Source organism: Diabrotica virgifera, chromosome 2, assembly GCF_917563875.1.
Source record: "Diabrotica virgifera virgifera chromosome 2, PGI_DIABVI_V3a".
Lineage (NCBI taxonomy): Eukaryota > Metazoa > Arthropoda > Insecta > Coleoptera > Chrysomelidae > Diabrotica > Diabrotica virgifera.
Window position 1 is genome coordinate 280,047,399 of NC_065444.1, and position 20,355 is coordinate 280,067,753.

General features: G+C 31.7%; 1 protein-coding gene across 1 annotated transcript in view; it reads left to right on the forward strand.

The window, feature by feature from the left end:
* The window catches only part of LOC114332109 (cyclic AMP-dependent transcription factor ATF-6 beta), an 81,269-nt gene extending 64,940 nt beyond the window's left edge, over positions 1–16,329 (forward strand). The window contains exon 7 of the mRNA XM_028281836.2: positions 3,645–16,329. Within this exon, the coding sequence (XP_028137637.1) occupies positions 3,645–3,895 (251 nt within the window). The 3' untranslated portion in view covers positions 3,896–16,329. The remainder of the gene's footprint in view (positions 1–3,644) is intronic.
* The last annotated feature ends 4,026 nt before the right edge of the window (positions 16,330–20,355 follow it).

A 20,355-nucleotide genomic window follows, 5' to 3' on the forward strand; every position in this document is an offset into this window, starting at 1 on the left:
GTTCTTGTAGCGATTCCAGTGTGTCTGTCATTATAACGGTGTCATCAGCGAATCTTATGTTATTTACTATTCTTCCGTTTATAGAGATTCCATCACTTAGCTCCGCTATCGCTTCCTGAAATATCGTTTCACTGTACACGTTAAACAGTAGCGGCGACAGAACACAACCCTGTCTAACTCCTCTCTTTATATCAATATTTTCGGATTCTTGTTCTTCTATCTTTATATTGGCCTTTTGATTCCAATACAGATTGATGATAATTCGTAAATCTCGTCTGTCTATATCTCTGTTTTTCAATAATTCTGTTAGTTTTTCATGTCGGTCCCTGTCGAACGCTTTTTCGAAGTCTATGAAATAGCAATAAATATCTAGGTTCATATCTAAGCATCTTTGAGAGAGGAAATTAAACACAAACAACGCCTATCTTGTTTAAAGTCCTTTGCGGAACCCAAATTGGGTATCGTCCATATCATCTTCTAGATTTCTGTATAATCTTCCATGAATCACCTTTAGAAATATTTTGAGGGTATGGCTTATTAGTGATATTGTCCTATAGTCCGAACATTATTTGGCATATATTGTTTTTGCTATTTGAATGTTTGTATTCCCTTCAGAGTTGTGACTGCATAATCTTCACTGATGATGCATAAGGATGCTGAAATAGTTACTATATGGAGATGGTAGTCCAACTCTGAATCGAATATAAACAAAACCTGCCTTGAACCCTTTTTTATCTTTTTCATTTTTACTCAATTTGTGAGTATTTAGAAACTGTCTTTCGGTCCTTTTCCTAGACGAAGAGAAGGTAAATGCGTGGCCTAAGTGTCCTCTATTTGCTTTCTCCTATTTCGTCGTCTCTATGTGATTATATATTGTAAAATCCGGAGATATGGGATGCAGCCAGAAAGCAGTTTATTAACGAAAAGTCTTGGATTTAAAATATTGTTTATTATATTTTTATTTCAATTATTCTAATTGTTTAAAAAGTAGTAAACTTTGTATCTAGGGCTTTTCGTTTTCCTCGTAATACGAGAGATGTCGCTGTTTTGCGTCTCAAAAGGCGGGTTCATCGCATCGCGATGGTTTGCTTTAAAAGAGGCAGAATGTTTGTATTCCCTTCAGAGTTGTGACTGCATAATCTTCACTGATGATGCATAAGGATGCTGAAATAGTTACTATATGGAGATGGTAGTCCAACTCTGAATCGAATATAAACAAAACCTGCCTTGAACCCTTTTTATCTTTATAAACAAAACCTGCCTTGAACCCTTTTTTATCTTTAAGTTTTTGCTATTGTTACAAGGGTGAACATCAACCATTCCTGAGAGATTTTTCCGGTTTTATATACTTCATTAAACAGATCCAGTAGTACAGGTAGAGTTTCATCGTCTAGACATTTTAGTCCTGTCGCCAGGGGGGGGGGGTACAACGGCCTCCTTAATTCAGATAGACTTACCCAAGTTTTTTTATCTATTTTGACCCGTAAAACACGAATTTTTTGGGTAACACTTGATCCGGATGTCGATAAGATTGTTATAAACAAAGAACTTGAGGAATTACATAGCAGCAATTTTTCCCAAAACAAAACATTTTTTTTTGTATTTTTTGGGTGATTCTCAGCAAAAAATTGTCTTACAAGTTTTTTCGTAGAACGCATAGTTTTCGAAATAAATGCGGTTGAACTTTCAAAAAATCGAAAAAGTGCAATTTTTGAACCAAGAATAACTTTTGATTAAAAAATAAAATAGCAATTCTGCTTACCGCATTTGAAAGTTCAAGTCAAATTCTATCGGTTTCGATTATTTGCATTGCTAAAAATTAAGTTTTTCCCGGGCCCAATGCATGCGTTTTAATGGACGTAATATACGTAGAAATTCTGTATGCGCGCCTACTCGTTCGATTTCAAATTAGAAATGCATTGAAAACATCATTCAATCACTATGTGTTTATAGCTTTGTTTAACAATAAAAAAATTAATTTTTCGCAATGAAAATAATCAAAACCGATAGAATTTTACTTGAACTTTCAAATGCGGTAAGCAGAATTGCTATTTTATTTTTCAATCAAAAGTTATTCGGGTTCAAAAATTGCAATTTTTTGAAAGTTCAACCGCGTTTATGTCGAAAACTATGCATCCTACGAAAAAACTTGTAAAATAATTTTTTGCTTAGAATGACCCAAAGAATACAAAAACATGTTTTGTTTTCCGAAAAATCGCTGTTATGTGATTCCTCAAGTTCTTTGTTTATAACAATCGTATCAACATCCGACTCGACTGTTACCCAAAAGATTCGTGTTCTACGGGTCAAAATACATAAAGAAAACTTGGGTAAGTACATCTGAATTAAGGATGCCGTTGTACCCCTTCTGGCGACACGACTATTTCAGCAATTCCGCAGGTATTTCGTCTGGACGTACAGTTTTTCCGTTTTTTACGTTTCGTTTTTGGATAAGGGATTTGGGTCCCTTATGTAAAAGTAAACAACTTTTATTCGAGACATTTTTTCGAATTATTGATAGATGGCGCTATAGTCGGAAAAAACTATTTATCGTGATACCATAGGTATATTATAGAAACGGTCTAATATCTCGACAAATACATTTCGAAATGAAAGACCATAAAAAACGTGTTTAATAATTTTCAAAAATATGTCGAATGAAACCAAACACGGGGGTAACTCTAAAATCTTAAATAGGAATCACCGTTTTTTAGTGCAGTTTTGGATTCCTCATGAAAGAGTAAGTAACAGTTATTCGAAACATTTTTTAGAATTGTTGATAGATGGCGCTAATAAATCGTATTTTTCCGATTATAGCGCCATCTATCAACAGTTCTAAAAAATGTTTCGTACAAATGTTGCTTATTTTTTGATGAGGAATCCAAGTCTGCGATAAAAAATGGGGGTTCCCATTTAATATATCAAAGTTATCCCCCACTCCACCTACACGGGTTGGGGTGGAGGATCATGTTTGGTGTTGTTCGATAGGTTTTTGAAAGATATTAAACAAATATTTTTTGGTTTTTCATTTGGAAGTGTATTTCTCGAGATATTAGACCGTTTCTATAATTTACCTGGGCTATCACTATAAATCGTTTTTTCCGATTATTGCGCCATCTATCCACAATTCGAAAAAATGTCGCGAATCAAAGTCCTTACTTTTACGTATGGAATCCAAATCTGCAATAAAAACTGGGGGTTTATATTTAAGATTTTAAAGTTACCTCCCTCCCTACCTCCTGGGGGTGGAGTGGGAGATGGTGTTTGATGTCATTCGATAGACTTTTTAAAATTATTGAACACGTATTTTTCAGTTTTTTGATCGGATGTTCAGTTCGCGAAATATTCGACCGTTCCGCTACTTTTGGGACACTCTGGGCTTTAGATTTCCTGCTCTTTGGATTTCGTTTTGCTTATAATAGATGTCGCTGTTGCGTCTGTTGCAAATTATTTTTAATAACTTGCTAACGTGACAGGAAGATTTGGTTCAATTCAGAGAGCACACCACGGGTGAGGAAATGTCCAAGTCTGAGGAGTCCAAGAGGACGAAATGTGCATAAGCGGATGGTGGTGTCCTCTGTATCGAAACTAAATCTTAAACTGTCTTTCTTTACCAAAATATTAACTTTGTAATAAAATTTCAGAAACAAGATCCCAATCGTCATTAATCCCACTCATGCAGATTGACTGTGAGGTTCTAGACACCAGGTGGATCCACGTAAAACACGGGGTGATCCCTCCAAGGTTCAAGATGCATAGTAATACCACCCAAACGGAACCTGATGATAGTAAAGCATCCGTGAGTGACGCCAACGCGACGAATCAAGAATATTACGACAAATCGTACAAACCGTATTTCATGAAACCGAAGGAGGGAATTTTCACATTAAATTGAAGTCCAATAATCCACATATATAAATGTGGAATGGTGGATTGAACAGGTTAAAGTTAAAATGCAATTTAGAAAAAAAAACTGAGTTAAAGGTTAACTATACTAAATTTACAATCAAGATGCAGTAGAAATAAACAAACCAAGACACTTTAAATGTTACTAGGAGCACTCCCGGATCATAATTTACAATGTATTGTTATGATCTGCTTTCTATTACTTTTATTTTAATTAGTATTTATTTAATTAATTATTGAATTGACGCAAATCATACAAAATAAATTAATAAAAATCTCAGGAAGCCTTTTTGTCATAAAAAAATTAACTAAATTTATCTTAGGTTATACTTATCCTTTCTCGTGGCTTCAGTGTCTCTTAGTTGATCCTTACCGGGATAAAATAGGAAACGGAAATAAATAGAAAAATCATAAATAAGCACATACAAATACCTTTATTATCAAAAGCAATGCTCTGAAAATCTATCAATTAAATCCTGTGGGCATAATTGTCCAAATGAAACTTTTACCATATAATTAATCTAATTTAAACAAATATTTATCGCTTTGTTCCTGATACCATTTATAAAATAAGCTAAACAAACAAATTTAGGTATTTGCAAAACTACTTATACTTCCTATTAAATTATTAAATGTTGGAACCTTAATTCATATGCTTTTACGCAAATATATTAACTTCTGATTATAAAGAACATCTATCACATAAGTTATTGATTGACCTTTTTGATTCACACACAATGATGTCTCTTCTTGACCCAAACAGCTCTTCCTTGTTGATTATGTTAGGCTACCAATCAAAGCCCTCTCCGTTCTCAGCATCAATCCAGCAGCATACCAGCAACTATTTCTCCAAAACACAAGCCAGGCCGCTTTTGACCAGTACTCATTCAATAACTCCAAAACTCTCTCCTCTCTTTCTCTCAATAATAATCTCCTGAGACCCAAGTATCTTTTTTACTTGGTGTCACAAATAATTTTAATAACTATAAATCTTGTAACTTACTCTCTTGGACTTTACAGAATCAAAGAGGTATTTCTTCTCGATTTGATTTGTCTCTCGTTCCACTTTTCAGCTACTCTCCACTAACAAACAAAACCACTAGTACTTGCTTCTGAACTATCCGCGAAAACTTTTCTGCCTTTCTCGGATGCCGACCACACAATCCTGTTTCTTTTCCAAACTGTCTCAACATTCAAACTTCCCTTTCCCCATTCCAAATTGCCAAACCAATCAGAAACATTTCTCTTTCCACATTCCTCTTTTTCATTCGAAAAACCAGGCATTCTTTCAAAACAATACTTCTACTCATCCTAATCACTTTCCGGAAATTATACAAATACTCTTGTGCTTAAAACAAACAGACTTAAAATTCCAAATCTCTCTACCTTTATTTTCCTAAAAACTAATAATTACAGCTACCTGTGGATCTTACCTTTCCCGTAACAAACAATCTTTTTAAATTATAATCCGAAATAAATTGTATTTTCACTTCACTTTGTTTACAAATGTCTTTAAGTCTTCAGGGAAAAACTCATTAAGGAAAGACCCACTGCGTAAAAGCTACCTTCTACTAAATAGTTACAAATCAATATACAGGGTGTATCAAATTTATGTGCCCGCGTTATATTAAAAAATTAAAATTTTTACTCTATCTTTGATTGATAAAGTGATACATGATAGTATATACATTGTAAATCCCAAATCATGATTTCCAAAGTTTATTTTTATATATAATTATATATATAAATATATAAAGATTTCCATTGTAAATTATGATTCGGGCGTGCTCCTAGTAGCATTTAACGTGTCTTGGTTTGTTTATTTCTACTGCATCTTGATTGTAAATTTAGTATAAACTAAAGTACATAGAAATTGGCCCACTTTAAACTTTTCACTTGAACTATATTTTTTTATAAACTGTTTATTACTCAAATCAAAAAAAGGGATATACTGTTTGAAACATAATTTAATATGCTTTAATTGTGAGTATACATTTATGAAAATTTATTTCGATTTCTTATGTTTAACATTGTAAAATTAATGCATCAAGCAAATTAAATTTTTTATTGCTTACAGAAAAAGGATATTAGACAATAAAAATTTAACAATTAATGTTTTAATAATGGGGATGACTTCCTCTTGCATTGATAACTTCTCGTATACGATTAGGCACAGTGGTGTCATGGCAAAATTAGCAGTGTGGGAACGCAGTGCCCGAACGCACTGCTAATTTTTGTTTACAAAACCTAAATTATCTATTATTTTTTTTCTTTTCTTAACCAGTGCGGGAACGGCGTTCCCACGCGTTCCCACACCATGACACCACTGATTAGGCATATATCTAATCAAGTTCGCTATTATTTCTTGTGGGATTTTGAGCCACCCTTCTACTGCGACAGCAGGGGCGTCATTTGATAGGGGGCTTTGGGGATTTGATCAAGGGGCATTTGCCCATCAATTTTCATCATTACATTATATATAATATATTGTATATATAATGCTTGCCCCTCCCCAATCAAAATTTCAAATGACGCCCCTGTGCGACACTAAGCTCTGGGATCGAATTTGGGGTATGAAGTCCAACTCAAATTCTTTGTATTAGTTCATCCCATAAATGTTCTAGAGACTGAGGTCTGGGTTGCACGCTGGCCATTCCAAGACCCGAAAACCGACTTCGGTAATGTAATCTTTCACTTGAGGTATGCGGCCTTGCATTGTCCTACATAAAAATAAATTCGTCTCCAATCTAGTCAACATAAGATACCACAAACATTGCCAAAATTTCCTCGATGTATCTAGCACCCGTTAACCATCCTCGTAGTCTAGGCAGATTATCGGAGAATAGGCCATTTTTGGGAAAAGTTATTTACCAGCAATTTTATTGCTGGAATCGAATCTTATGATTGTATATATTAATAATATAGGTATGCAAAGTCCGCAGATAGTGTGCTACTTTTTTTATAAACAAAATGGCGCCCGAAAATCGTGTTTTTTCAAATTTTGCTCTATAACTCCAAAGATTTTAAATTTACACCAAAAACACCCAAATAAAAATTCACCGTAATTAAATTCTGCATATAGACGTGTTTTTCCCGATTTACTTTGACGAAAATTTTCCCCGGAAAATGCCGTTTTTTCCAACAAAATCTTTAAAATTCAACTAAAAGTTTAGATAAGTAATTGTTTATCAATAATTAAATAACTTGGTGGCATAAAAGCTCTTTTCGTATAGATTATAATTCCAGAAGACAATGGAAACTGAATGAACAGTTTAGCAACAATTGAATTGTTAATTAAAAATTTACGGTCGCTATAATAACCACAATAATTATAATACATAAGAATAACTATGATTTTTGTATAAAAAGTCACTGTACGTACCTATCTAATGTACTTTACAGAATTGAAATTGGACTATTTAAACGGCCTCGGGAATATTTTAAAATTATAAACAATTTTTTGGCTTATAAACAAATAGAATATCTCGGGAAATATTAAATTAAATTAAATCATGAAAACGGTATTGGAAAAAAGCGGTAGGACGCTTCTTTTAAGAGAAAAAACATTTAATTGTGATGAGTGGTTCCTGAGATACAACCGGTCAAAGTTGACCGGCATTTACGGCAAAGATATAAACAATAGGATCATAATTTTCGAACCATCACCTTTTTATTTTTATCCTCTTTCTTCACACCAATTTTCATATCTTTAAAATAATGATAACATATATTATTATAAAAAAAACTATCGATATTACGAGTGAAAATTGCCAAAAATAGCAAAATTCCAATCAAAAATTAGGTTGGAGAAAATGTAATCTCAAAGTTTAAAATCGGTATACGTTAAAAAATGCATGCTTCCCATGGAGAAATTTTCTTCATTCTTTTTTTGTTCCCAAGTACCTAACTCGAGTAAAGCCATATAACTAACGCATTTTTAAATGCCAAACTTACTTTTGTTTTGTTATAATAAATTAATTCATTGATTATAACAAAAATTTTTAATTTGTTTAAATAAAGATTGTTTAAATAATTATACAGCTTTCAAATGAGAATATTTGTGTTTTTAACGGTAAAAGGTATACTTGTAGTAAGTTTACCTAAAAAAATCTACAACTGGAAAAAATATGTAGTTTTCTGTTCTTATAAATAAATTAATCTATTATAAAAAAAAGAATGTGTTCTTAAAAAAATATATGGTTAGGGATACATTTCGTTTCGTAAAACCGTGCCCTTCTTAGCATCTGGTTTGTATATTAAATGCGAATTTTATATGATCCATATTATTTCGTTTTGAGAAAAGTTATTAAAAATTAAAATTAGCAAAAATAGTAATTAAAGCGTGTCGCCACATTAAGATGCAAGTATTTTTTGATGCAAGTAATTAGTTTTAGAAATAAATATAGCTCAAATCAAGTTTAATTAAAGGGGGGCGATTTCTATGCACGCAAGTTTATTTTGTTTTAAATTTTTGCTGTTGTAAGATAATAACCAAAGGACTAACTGATTTCGAAAAATTCAGGCAATTATTTTTACCTCAGTTTTTATATCATTCGATCTCACATTATTTTTAGGTTTGTTTTTCATTCGGAAAAATTTAATAAGAATGTTGAAAGGTAGATATATATGATCTAAAACCAATGCTGGGCATCTGGAACGATAGATCTATTCAGTACCAATTCGCCATTTTATTTCAACTTTTAATTATTTAAATACATGTTTACATATCTTCGATTATAACCTAAGAGGACATTTTAATTAGGTTTTCCATTATTAAAATTTGCTCATAATTTGTTCTCTCTTTTTGCCTTAATATGTAATTATCATGTGGTAGCTATTTTTTGGGAATTTTTTATTTTAATTATTTATTCATCTCTGTACAAGAAATCTTTAGCATTTTACTATTTTATTTGGGAAATAAGCCACAATTTATTGCTATTACTTCCAAAAAAGTAGTTCCACGAACGCAGCTCATAAATATTGGCAATATCATTTTAAAGTTGTCTACTTTAAAATGTATAATATATGTCTCAATTGTCAATTTGAATGAGTCAGATAAAATTAAATTAATAAAAGAATTTTTTACCAAGCAACAAAAACAAAATTTGTTTAATTCATTATGTTTTGTATTTTGATAACAATTTCCGAAGTGGAAGTCGAAATGTCCAATAAATTTAATTTCAAACTTAAATTGTGGCTTATTTCCTTTCCCAAATAAAATAGTAAATTGTATAAAATCCCACAAGGAAATAGCTTCAGAACAATATGTTGTTTCACGCATTTTGATCTGTTCTGCTATTTATGCTCCAAATAGGATTAGCTGAGACAGTATATATAGTGATAGTCTGCTGATTTTGTCACTTGAAACACGCATCAAATAGTTTGAACACCCTGTTTGTCTATCACATATTTGTTGAGAAATATTCTTGTGAAATGAGATGGTTTCCTGATCAATAAAATTAATTGTTGTGTTGTAAATGTTAGACCATTATTACATCAGTATTTGATTTTGAATATACACACGTTGAAATAGTAATTCTTTAAAAATTGTCTGCGTCTTTAATAGTTTCACGATATGATGTCATCGATTCTTAATTTAAATGCATCAATTATTGTGCTTGCGCATATTACTTCATAATTTTCAAATCAAAATATTCCGAAAACAGTATCGAGTTTTACCAAGAGTACCTTTTTGGTGTAAAAGTGTTTGATGTTTAAGTTCAATTTTAAAGTTTGATTAATTCTACCCTTAAAAAGTTATGTTGAATAATACTTGGTACGAACCATGTAACTAGCGCCCTCTATGAGAGTCAGATATAAAAACAAATTCATGGTATGTATTAGCTATAAAAATTTTTTACTAAGCAAACCCCAATTATTTTTCAGTTTTTTACCTCTCCAGAGACGGTGTTACCTTTTTTTTAAACATCCCATATATCCAAAAATATATCTACCTATACTCTGTCCCACTTTGACTTTACAGTATAAGGAACATTTTTAGGAACATTACGTAAAGCAGTTTTTAGCGCGGTGATGCCGATTTTATCGAAAAGAATTTGTAATCGAACATTACAGAGATTAAATTAAAACTGTTTTAGAAAGGCAATCTGCAATTTTAGGATTCATATGCGTAATAACTATAGTATATCAAATAAACTTAAACGCATATGAATCCTAAAATTGTAGATTGCCTTTCTAAAACAGTTTTAATTTAATCTCTGTAATGTTCGATTACAAATTCTTTTTGATAAAATCGGCATCACCGCGCTAAAAATGCTCATAAGTCTGCATTGCCTATGTTCCTTATACTGTAAAGTCATTGTGGGACGGAGTATAGACATCTGGGTGATGCATTTAAAATATTGAGTATCGCAACATAAAATCTATTAAAATCTTGTTTATATAGTCTATTTGTTTAGTTTATAAAGCTTTATAAGTTCTAATATATTTAATTTTCTTAATTATTCTACTTAATTTAATAAAAAGTACAAATCTATTAGTATAGTACAATTGATTTACGGTTTTATTATGTATATTGGGATGTAGATATGTAGATAATAAGCAACATACTTGCTTATGTTAGAATGTTTGTTAATAATTCTTTTAATGCACAAGAAGTGAGATGTTATCACGAATTTTATCGATTGGTAAGTTAGGTACATTTAAGGTATTGGTATTATGATATCAAATATTATAATGTAAAGTACTCAAGAGTAACAAAATTCTCGTCATCTACATTTTAAATAAGTTTTAGATCTGTCGGTCTACTTTTGTACACTGATTTCAGTAGCAATTTATTAGCCGCTGATTTTCTATAATCCTGTTATAGGGCTTTTCATCCATTGTCATTTGTTTCGAGCTTGTGTCGTATGTTGTATAATCTGTGTGTAACATTAATATACACGGATTATACGACATATGACGGAAGCTCGTAACAAATGACTGTGACACAGTCATTTGTTTCGAGCTTCTGTCATGTGTCACATAATATTAATATATCTACGTTATACGTTATTGGTATCTACCAATGATACAAACCAAAGACGTATGACGTAGATATATTAATATTTTGTGACACATGACAGAAGCTCGAAACAAATGACAATCGATGAAAAGCCCTATTGCGAAAAGTTGTTATACGCATTGATTCTTATTATTCATGTGCCTCATCCTTTATGGACATTGGTAATCATCATTGTCCATTTTTTTTCTGTCTGCAGCGGTTCTGAAGAATTCTATGGTTGTTTTCCACTGCACTGCTTTAAAATTTTCAACCAATTTTTAATATGGTATTCTTATTCTTTAACAATATCGCACAAATAATATTGTTGCTAGACAGATAAATTGTCATTGTATACCGGGAGTACCAATCAAACTGTGATTTTTTCTCAACGTTCGCGTCACCCTGCACTTATAAAATACTGAAATTAAAACCCAACTATGGCCTTATGTTTTCTTAACATTCTGTTATTTTATTCATTCGCTTATGTTGGATAATAAAAAGGTTAGGTACTTTAACAACTAGCCTTGTTTTTATCAATACAGGGTGTTTTAAATAGGTTAATTCTGCATAAAAAAATAATGACAGTTTGCTTTATTAACGTATATCCGCAAATGCTTCGTTTCCAAAATAGGGTGTGTACAGGATTTATATTAGCATCCAAAAAATAAGAGTAATTCATATCGATTTAATTTTTAAAGTCTCAAACAAAAATTATTTACATATATTGTTTACATTACGTAAATGGGTGACATTGCTTCGGCAATGTAGGCCACTCGTTTTGAAAACAACGGAGTCAGCAATTATGTTACTATCAGTATTTTTCATGGTCACATTCAGGTCTAGTCAATCATAACAAAAACAATTACGATTTATTTATAGATACGTAGAAAGTAAAGAAAGAGATTATTCATTATTCAGAAACCGACGTGGTTAGAGTAGAGACATTATCCATCCCGACACCAACTAGTTACTGTCGTACTCTCTCTCTCTCTCTCTTTCTCTCTCTCTCTTGTCGTTTCCCCATTACTGAGGATCGTGATCTCTTCCAATATTCCTAACAATGTTTCTCCATTGGTCTCTATCTTCAGCTGCTCTAAGAGCTTCGCAGAATGCTTTATTTGTCAGACCTTCTAGTTGGTGATCGTCCTCTTGATCTTCTCCCCGGGACGTTTCCAGAAACAATTAATCTGTCGTACATAGTGTTATAAATAAATATATTTCGGTAATTAGTGTTTCAACTAAATCAACCCCATCATCAACAACCCGCAGTACCAAGCTATGGCGATTCTGCCAGGATAAGTTGAAATTTTTCTGACGAAACTGACGATTTTTTTATTGATCTAAAACCGGTTGAGATGTACAAATGACATTAGGTGGGTTTTAAGAAGTAGTTATTATGCATTTTTTGACATACAATTAAGAATTTTATTTTCACCATTGGCGCACGTAAGGGTCAGGGCCGTGCCGTGCTATGATGCGGCGAAGCAGTCGCATCAGGCGGCATCACAAGTGGGGCGGCATAATCAGTAAAATAAAAAAATTGTCAGATTGTGTAAAGATGTAGTCAGAAACTATAGAAAAAATGAAAAGTTACAGACAATGAGCAAAATGAAACTTTAATGAAATTACAGAAAATTTTGATATAAGTTCCGAATTTCCAGTTGAAAATAAAATTCAGCCAGGAGAAAAAGCTTTTATTTGACTAGGAAAATCTGTGGATGAGCTCTTAACAGATGAAGCTAAAAAAATAAATTTGTTCATCTATATTTTAGAGATTGCCGTTAATTCTTTGATTGATCGATTTTCACTTCTAGAAATTCATAAAAATTTTAAACTTTTATATATTTTTAAATTAAGAGAAATATATGATGAAACACTAGAAAAATATTGTATGAACCTTCATTCAATACTTTTAATAGAAAAAGAAAAAAAATCTGATGATATAATGATCTTCTAATAGAAGAACAGTGATCTATTTCAACTGATACCATACTCCATGAAACCTTTAGAGGCTTTGAACTATTTGCACCAAAATGACCTAATTTCTTTATACCCAAATGTAGTTGTAAACTAAGAATTTTATTAACACTCCCTGTCTCGGTAGCTAGTGGGGAAAGAAGTTTTTCAAAATTAAAAACTATTAACGAAGCTCCATAAGACAAACAAAAATAAAAAATTTCGCACTTATTTCAATAGAGTTCTCACTAATCCCCACTAGACTACACCCATTCTGATTGACGAGTTTGCCAAAATTAAAGTCAGAAGGGTAAAATTATAATTTTTGTAAATGTTACTTGAGAGCATAGGCGCAAAATTTGCGTGCATTGCTTTTTAAATACTTTCACTTTTTTTCGAATCCTGAAAAAACGAATAAATATTTTTTAAAAATTTAAACGCAGATTAAAAGATAACATTATTACCGAGGGCCGAAAGTCCCTTAGGATAAACAAAAGGTTTCTTTTGAATAAGATATGTGAAATTAAAAATAATACTCAATTTTCTCTTTTTTTTTTCACCCTTTAACTTATTCAAATAAACATTAGAGAGATTTGCAGGGACTTTCGGCCCTCGGTAATAATGTAATCTTTTATTTTGCATTTAAATTTTTCAAAAATAATAATTAGTTTTCTCAGGATTCGAAAAAGAAATTAATGCATTTAAAACGCATTGCAAGCAAATTTTGCGCCTACCTACTTTTAATGTAGTGTTAATACATATGTATTTCATAATGTAAAGTATGTTTTGTTTTTAAAATAAAATGGGCCTGGATCCCGCGTACCAAAAATAAGTTGATTAATAGCAAGCTGAAAATTTGTTAATAGTTTAATGGTGTCACGGCGGACAAACTTTGATGTTTAAGAACAGTGGAATAGGGGAAGTTTTAATTGTGGAACAGGTTAAAGATTTGGAACGTCAGACTACGAAAACGTCCCATGTATTTTGTCGGACAGAACTTCCAATTGATTTGTTACCCTTGCATTAAACTCTCATGCAAAAATCAGACTGGTATTTATCACCAACTGGGCATTTTAATAAGTCCGACACGTAAAACATGTCAAATGAGAGGAATTATGACCGGTGATAAATAGCAGTCTGATTTTTTCGTGAGAGATTAATGAAGGGGTAACAAATCAATTGGAAGTTCTGTCCGACAAAATACATGGGACGTTTTCGTAGTCTGACGTTACAAATTTTTAACCTGTTCCACAGTTAAAACTTCCCCTGTTCCAGTGTTCCCGTACATCAAAGTTTGTCCTACTAGACACCTTTAAGCTATTAACAAATTTTCAGCTTGCTATTAATCAACTTTTTTTAAAGTTTTCGTTCATTTTGTGTAGTTTCTTTTAATAAAGATAAAAATTAAGTTTCACTAATATTTAAGGGGCGGCATTTCGAAGACTTGCATCATATTGAAAAAATGTACCGCACGGCTCTGGTAAGGGTCATATTACCCGTATGCGCTCCAATGGTGAATATCAAATTCCTAATTGTATATCAAAAAGTGAGCAATAACTACCTCTTAAAACTCACCAAATTTCATTTGCATATTTTAACCGAGCAATAAATAAATCGTCAGTTTGTAAGAAAAATTTCAACAACCCTTATCTCGGAAACGAAGCATTTGCGGACATACGTTAATAAAGCAAACTGTCATTATTTTTTCATTCAGAATTACCCCTTAAAGTTTGCCTTACTTATGTAAAAACACCCTGTATTGATACAAACAAGGCTAGTTGTTTAAGGGGGGGGGTATGGTTTGAAATATTTAATTTTTTTATTATTTCAAATAAAAGTGCATACTTTCAAGAATACTCTCTGAAAATTTCAAAATAATTGGAGTAAAATTACCGGAGATGCAGGGTGTTGAATATCCCTACCTTCGATTCGCTTTGCCGCGGCTTCGCTTCAGCACGCTTGAGCGTAGTGAGAAACGTTAAACAACTGTTCGCCTTCTCTTTTGTAGATTACTCCGCAATTCAAAAAACATATTCCAATGTTCATCACTTTACGATTTGGCAGACAAATAAGAAGATGAAGATGCAGTTGTCAAAACTTTAAACGCATTTTTCTCAAAACTGCTTTTTCAAATACGGTGGACATTGTAACTGAAAAACTACTTGACCAATCTACCTGAAATTTTGCATAGATTTTCTTTAGACATTTGGCGAGGTAACAACGTCGAGATATTTTTCGTTTTGTGCTTAGTTTTTGTTCAGCAATATTAAATCTGTTGGTTTTCACAAAATTTTTATCAAAAATTTCGTATTTTTGACTTCTGAGTGATACCAAAAATTCAAAAATCAGTAAAAATAAAAAAACTCGACGTTGTTACCTCGTGAAACTCATAAGCTAATTAAATCTTTTTGAATTTTTTGTTTCGTATGATCCAGTGATGAGTTCTGATGTCCACCGCAAAATCCATTTTTTTGTGAGCTGCCTGTCAAAATTTGTCGCCAATGGCTTATTTTTCAATATTTTGGATTAAATTTTTCCTTAAATATTCTTTGAATTGTACTTAATATATTTATTTAATTTAAAAATAAAATAATTCTACCATAGCGTCGAAAAAAATTCACAAAAATGTGCTTGATATGTTGATTTCAAACCATACCCCCTCCTTAAGTACCTAACTTTTTTATTATCAACATAGGCGAATGAATCAAAAAACATAATGTTAAGAATACCTGAGGCTATAGTTGGGTTTTAATATCAGTATTTTATAAATGCTAGAATATTCCACAGGGTGTGGTGAACTTTAAGAAAAAATCACAGTTTGATTGGTACACCCGGTATACAATGACAATTTACCTGTGTAGCTACAATATTATTGCAGCTATATAGGGCTTTTCATCGATTGTCATTTGTTTCGAGCTTCTGTCATATGTCGTATAATCCGTGTATATTAATATAGACAGATTATACAACATATGACAGAAGCTCGAAACAAATGACTGTGAATGAAATGTCCTATTGTTAAAGAATAAGGCTATAACATGTTCTAACAAGGTAAAAATCACTTAAATCAGACGACAGGTTTAGTAAATTCGAGACATTAAAAATGACCAATTTTTAAGGTGGTGCGTTAATTTCTTGGAGATCAAACTATGAACTATTTACTTTTGAGTACTAATTCATGTTCATTCTGGCATAATACCAATATATTATTTTATAATTTAAGCATTTAAATGTGTGATTTAACTGACAGCGGGTATTTTTAACTCTGTAGTACGTCTAAATTAGACTTAAAACTGGTAGATTTATACCTGTGTGAAAATATAATAAGTATTTTTTGTATATTTCGGATTATAATGATTATTTTTATATTTTTAACAGGTATGTTTATATTATTGTGTTACGTGAGAAATTGTTTTTACGTGCACCGTGTTTTTTATAAGCAATAAAGGAAGATACAAACTAAATTTAGTTTTATTGAAACCTTAAATGCGCAAAAGCATATCGGGATGCAAACAAAATAATATTCACGGTCCTCCTTTTTGCGAATATTACCAAATAAATTGTACAGTTGGAATTAAAAAGTTGAAAGAGTCTATTTACTCGACAAGGGGAGTCCGTTATCTTCTTCTAGTGCCGATTCCACATTGCAAATTCTTCTCTATCTTCTGCCTTTCTGAAAAGCGTTTCTGTGTTTAACCGCTTAACGCACACATTTATTTGCAAAAATACGTCAAAAAATTACCTATTTATTTTATTACAGTAAAATAAACTACGAACAAGACTATTGTCATTAGATATAATCTAAAGTAAAAAAACGCATATAGACCAGGGCGGATCTGTAAAAATATTAGTACATTTGGACGTTGAGAGGTGACTCAAATTTTTTTGCAGAAATTGCTTGAAAATAACTCAAATAATAATACTTGTGTTATCCTCCCTCTCAAAAAGGTCCGGAACATTGTTTAAATAATCAAAATGTCAAAAAATGAAGGAAAAATTCGATTTTTTTCTTCGTTTTTTAATTATAACTTTAAAAGTATTCATTTGCGAGAAAAGTTGTACTGACATAAAAGTTGCATAATTAAATTTCCTACAATATAGAACTGGTCAACAACTTAAAAAATAATCACCCTTGTTGCAAAATAGCAATAATTGCGAAAAAACTATACAAAAACAAGTATTCGCATTTTACGATTTTTCAACCATTTGTGCTACATTTAGGACCTTCATATTTCACCCAGAAAAACTTTATGATACAGTAAAACAATGCTGTAAATTTCATTAATATCGGTTAAATAAATTTTGCAAAATAAATTTTGCAATCCAGCATTCGCAAAAAAAATTCGTTTTTTAAATTGTTACAGGACTGAAAATAAAGCAGATAGCAAGTTGAAATTTTTTTTGCGTATATAAGTGTACTGTACCTTTTATTTGCAATTTGCAAAATTAAAATCGATTAACTGCCACGGCGTCAGGAATTTTTTTAAATAAACATTAATTATTGGTGCTACGCGCAGGACAGCGGATAGTTTGCTCTGATTGGGCATTTCAATGACCTTTGATAATGATTCATACATTTTAATTTTTATTACATTTAGATATAAATAAATAAATTTGTTTATTGCAAAATAAAAACACATACTCTATCCTTTGAAATAACACTTTTTTTAGCAAAAACTTTCTTTGTTCATATATTTTAACTTAGAGAATAAAAGTTTATTATTTTTAAACATATGCAATTTTTTAAACAATATTTCACAAACAATAATAAAATTAGTTTGATTTTTGTGGAATTAAAATATTAAAATACAACAAAATATAGAGTAAGAAAATAATATATCAAAAAAAGATTAGAAGAAATTTTGATGGAAATCAACTTGTGTGAATCGAACACCGCTGTCCTGCACGCAGCACCAAAAATTAATGTTTATTTAAAAGATTTCCTGACGCCGTGGTAATTATTCGATTTTAATTTTGCAAATTGCAAATGAAAGGTACAATACACTTCTATAAGCAAAAAAAATTCAACTTACTATCTGCTTTATTTTCAGTCATGCAACATTTTTAAAAAATGAATTTTTTTTGCGAAAGCTGGATTTCAAAATCTATTTTGCAAAATCTATTAAACCGATCTTAATTAAATTTACAGTGTTGTTTTACTATATCATAAAGTTTTTCTGGGTAAAATATGAAGGTCCTAAGTGTAGCATAAATTGTTGAAAAACGTCAAATGCGAATACTTGTTTTTGTATGGTTTGTTTTTCGCAAGTATTGCTATTTTGCAACAAGGGTGACTATTTTTTTAAATTTTTAACCAATCCTATATTATAGTAAATTTAATTACGCAACTTTTATGTCAGTACAACTTTTCTCAGAAACGAACAGTTTTAAAGTTATATTCAAAAAACCAATAAAAAAAATCGAATTTTTCCTTCATATTTTGACATTTTGATTATTTAAACAATGTTCCGGACCATTTTGAGTGGGAGGATAACTCAAATATTATTATTTGAGTTATTTTTAAGCAATATCTGCAAAAAAATTTGAGTCACCTCTCAACGTCCATCTCAAAACAGATGAGCCCTGGACTAATATTTTCTTAGAAAAATATAAAATAACAAATACCCTCGTGCGCTCACCCGAGTTAACTCGGTCGTAACTTTTTACATACAAAATACTACAAGTAAGAGAAGAAAATCGCAATTATTCCAATATAATAATGTCAAATATTGCTAACAGTGTGATACACTCTAAAACAAGGGGTTACACACAGAGGTACGTCACAGTCAGGGCAGAACGTGACGTCAGCAAAATAGAATTCTACTCATCGTGATCCCACCCCAGTCGGCAGTCGATCGTAAAAAGTTTAAAATTAGAAACGAGAAAACAAATGAGCACGGGTGCCCATATAAAAATTTTTAGGGGGGCAGACGTGAAGATGTTGCAGATTACATTTCGTATACTTTGGATAACCATATATAGTTTAAAGCACCCGAAAAGCTAGGGGGGAGGGCCACGGCCCCCCCTGCCCATAGGTATGGGCGCCCATGCAAGTGGGGATACCGTTATTTAGCGCTAGAGGAGTTAAAACGCGTGGCGCCTTATATATCGTACAAATATTTTAAACACGAGTTAACTCGGTTAAGCGAAAATAGAAACGTAGTTTAAAACCGAGTTAACTCGGGTAAGCACGTTAAGCGGTTAACTTGGTCCAGTTGCCAAAAAAAAAACCTGATCCAGTTGCCAATATTTCAGCCAGGATATGTGTCGTCTACCAGGACCCGTTTTCCCTTCAGTGTTACCCTTCATAATCAGCTGTAATAACTCGTACTTATGATTTCTAAGTATGTGCTCCAAGTATGCTGTTTTTGTCTTTTTAATGGTGATCAAAAAATTCTGTCTCTTCTAATTCTGTGCAACACCATTTTGTTCGTAATATGATCGGTCTACGGTATTTTCAATATTCTCCTAAAAAAGCCACATCTCAAAAGCTTCCATCCATTCACGTTCCCGCGTCGTACGTCTCTGGTAGTAGCCAGAAACGTTTGTTTAACATAATTTAGTAGATTATACAATATTTTATTTATTTATTTATTCAATAAACGGCAGAGCCAATTTACAAAAAATGTATAAAAAAAAAATGAAATATTATGGTAAACAGTAAAGATAACCAATTTTAACCTAAAATAACAAAAGATAATAAAAACGACAACAATAAAAACCAATAAAATTAAATTAGTAACAATAATAAATAATTAATAAATTATAGGAACTTAGTGCTTTACTTCAGTTACTGAATTATGTATGCTTCTTTTAAATACACGAAGACTGTCCACAAATGGATCAAGACTGTTTTGATTATGATTAATTAGACGCAAGGTGCGTGACAATGGGGAGTAAAAGCAATAGTTCGTATTATGATAAGGTATGCGAAAAATTGGGGAAACCCGTCTTTGGACAGTATTGAGGCTTATAGCTTGTAAGATAGTTGGGCAATGATATAGACCATTTAATATTTTATAAATAATTGTTAAATCTGATTTAGCCCTTCTTACTTCCAAGCTATCCAATTTAAATGTTTGGTTAACCAGATCATAATTAATGTTAAAACCCTGACAAATATTGATATTAGCTCGAAATGCCAAAGAACGAAGAAATGTTTTCTGGACGGACTCAATATTTCTAATGTGACAATCATAGTAAGGTGACCATATAATTGAGGCATATTCCAGCAATGAGCGCACAAAAGAAACATATAATCTTAAAAAACAATTCGGTGACAGTTGAGAACTATTACGTGTTATAAATCCAAGATTTCGCATACTCCTATTAATCCTGTCTGTAATATGTGGTATAAAAGTTAATTTTTTGTCAAACAAAACACCTAAGTCTTTAATACAGTCCACAGATTCAATAACAGTATTGTTCAATATATACGTTTTTACAATGGTATTGTTAGAGCGACTGAAGGTAATACTAAAGCATTTTTT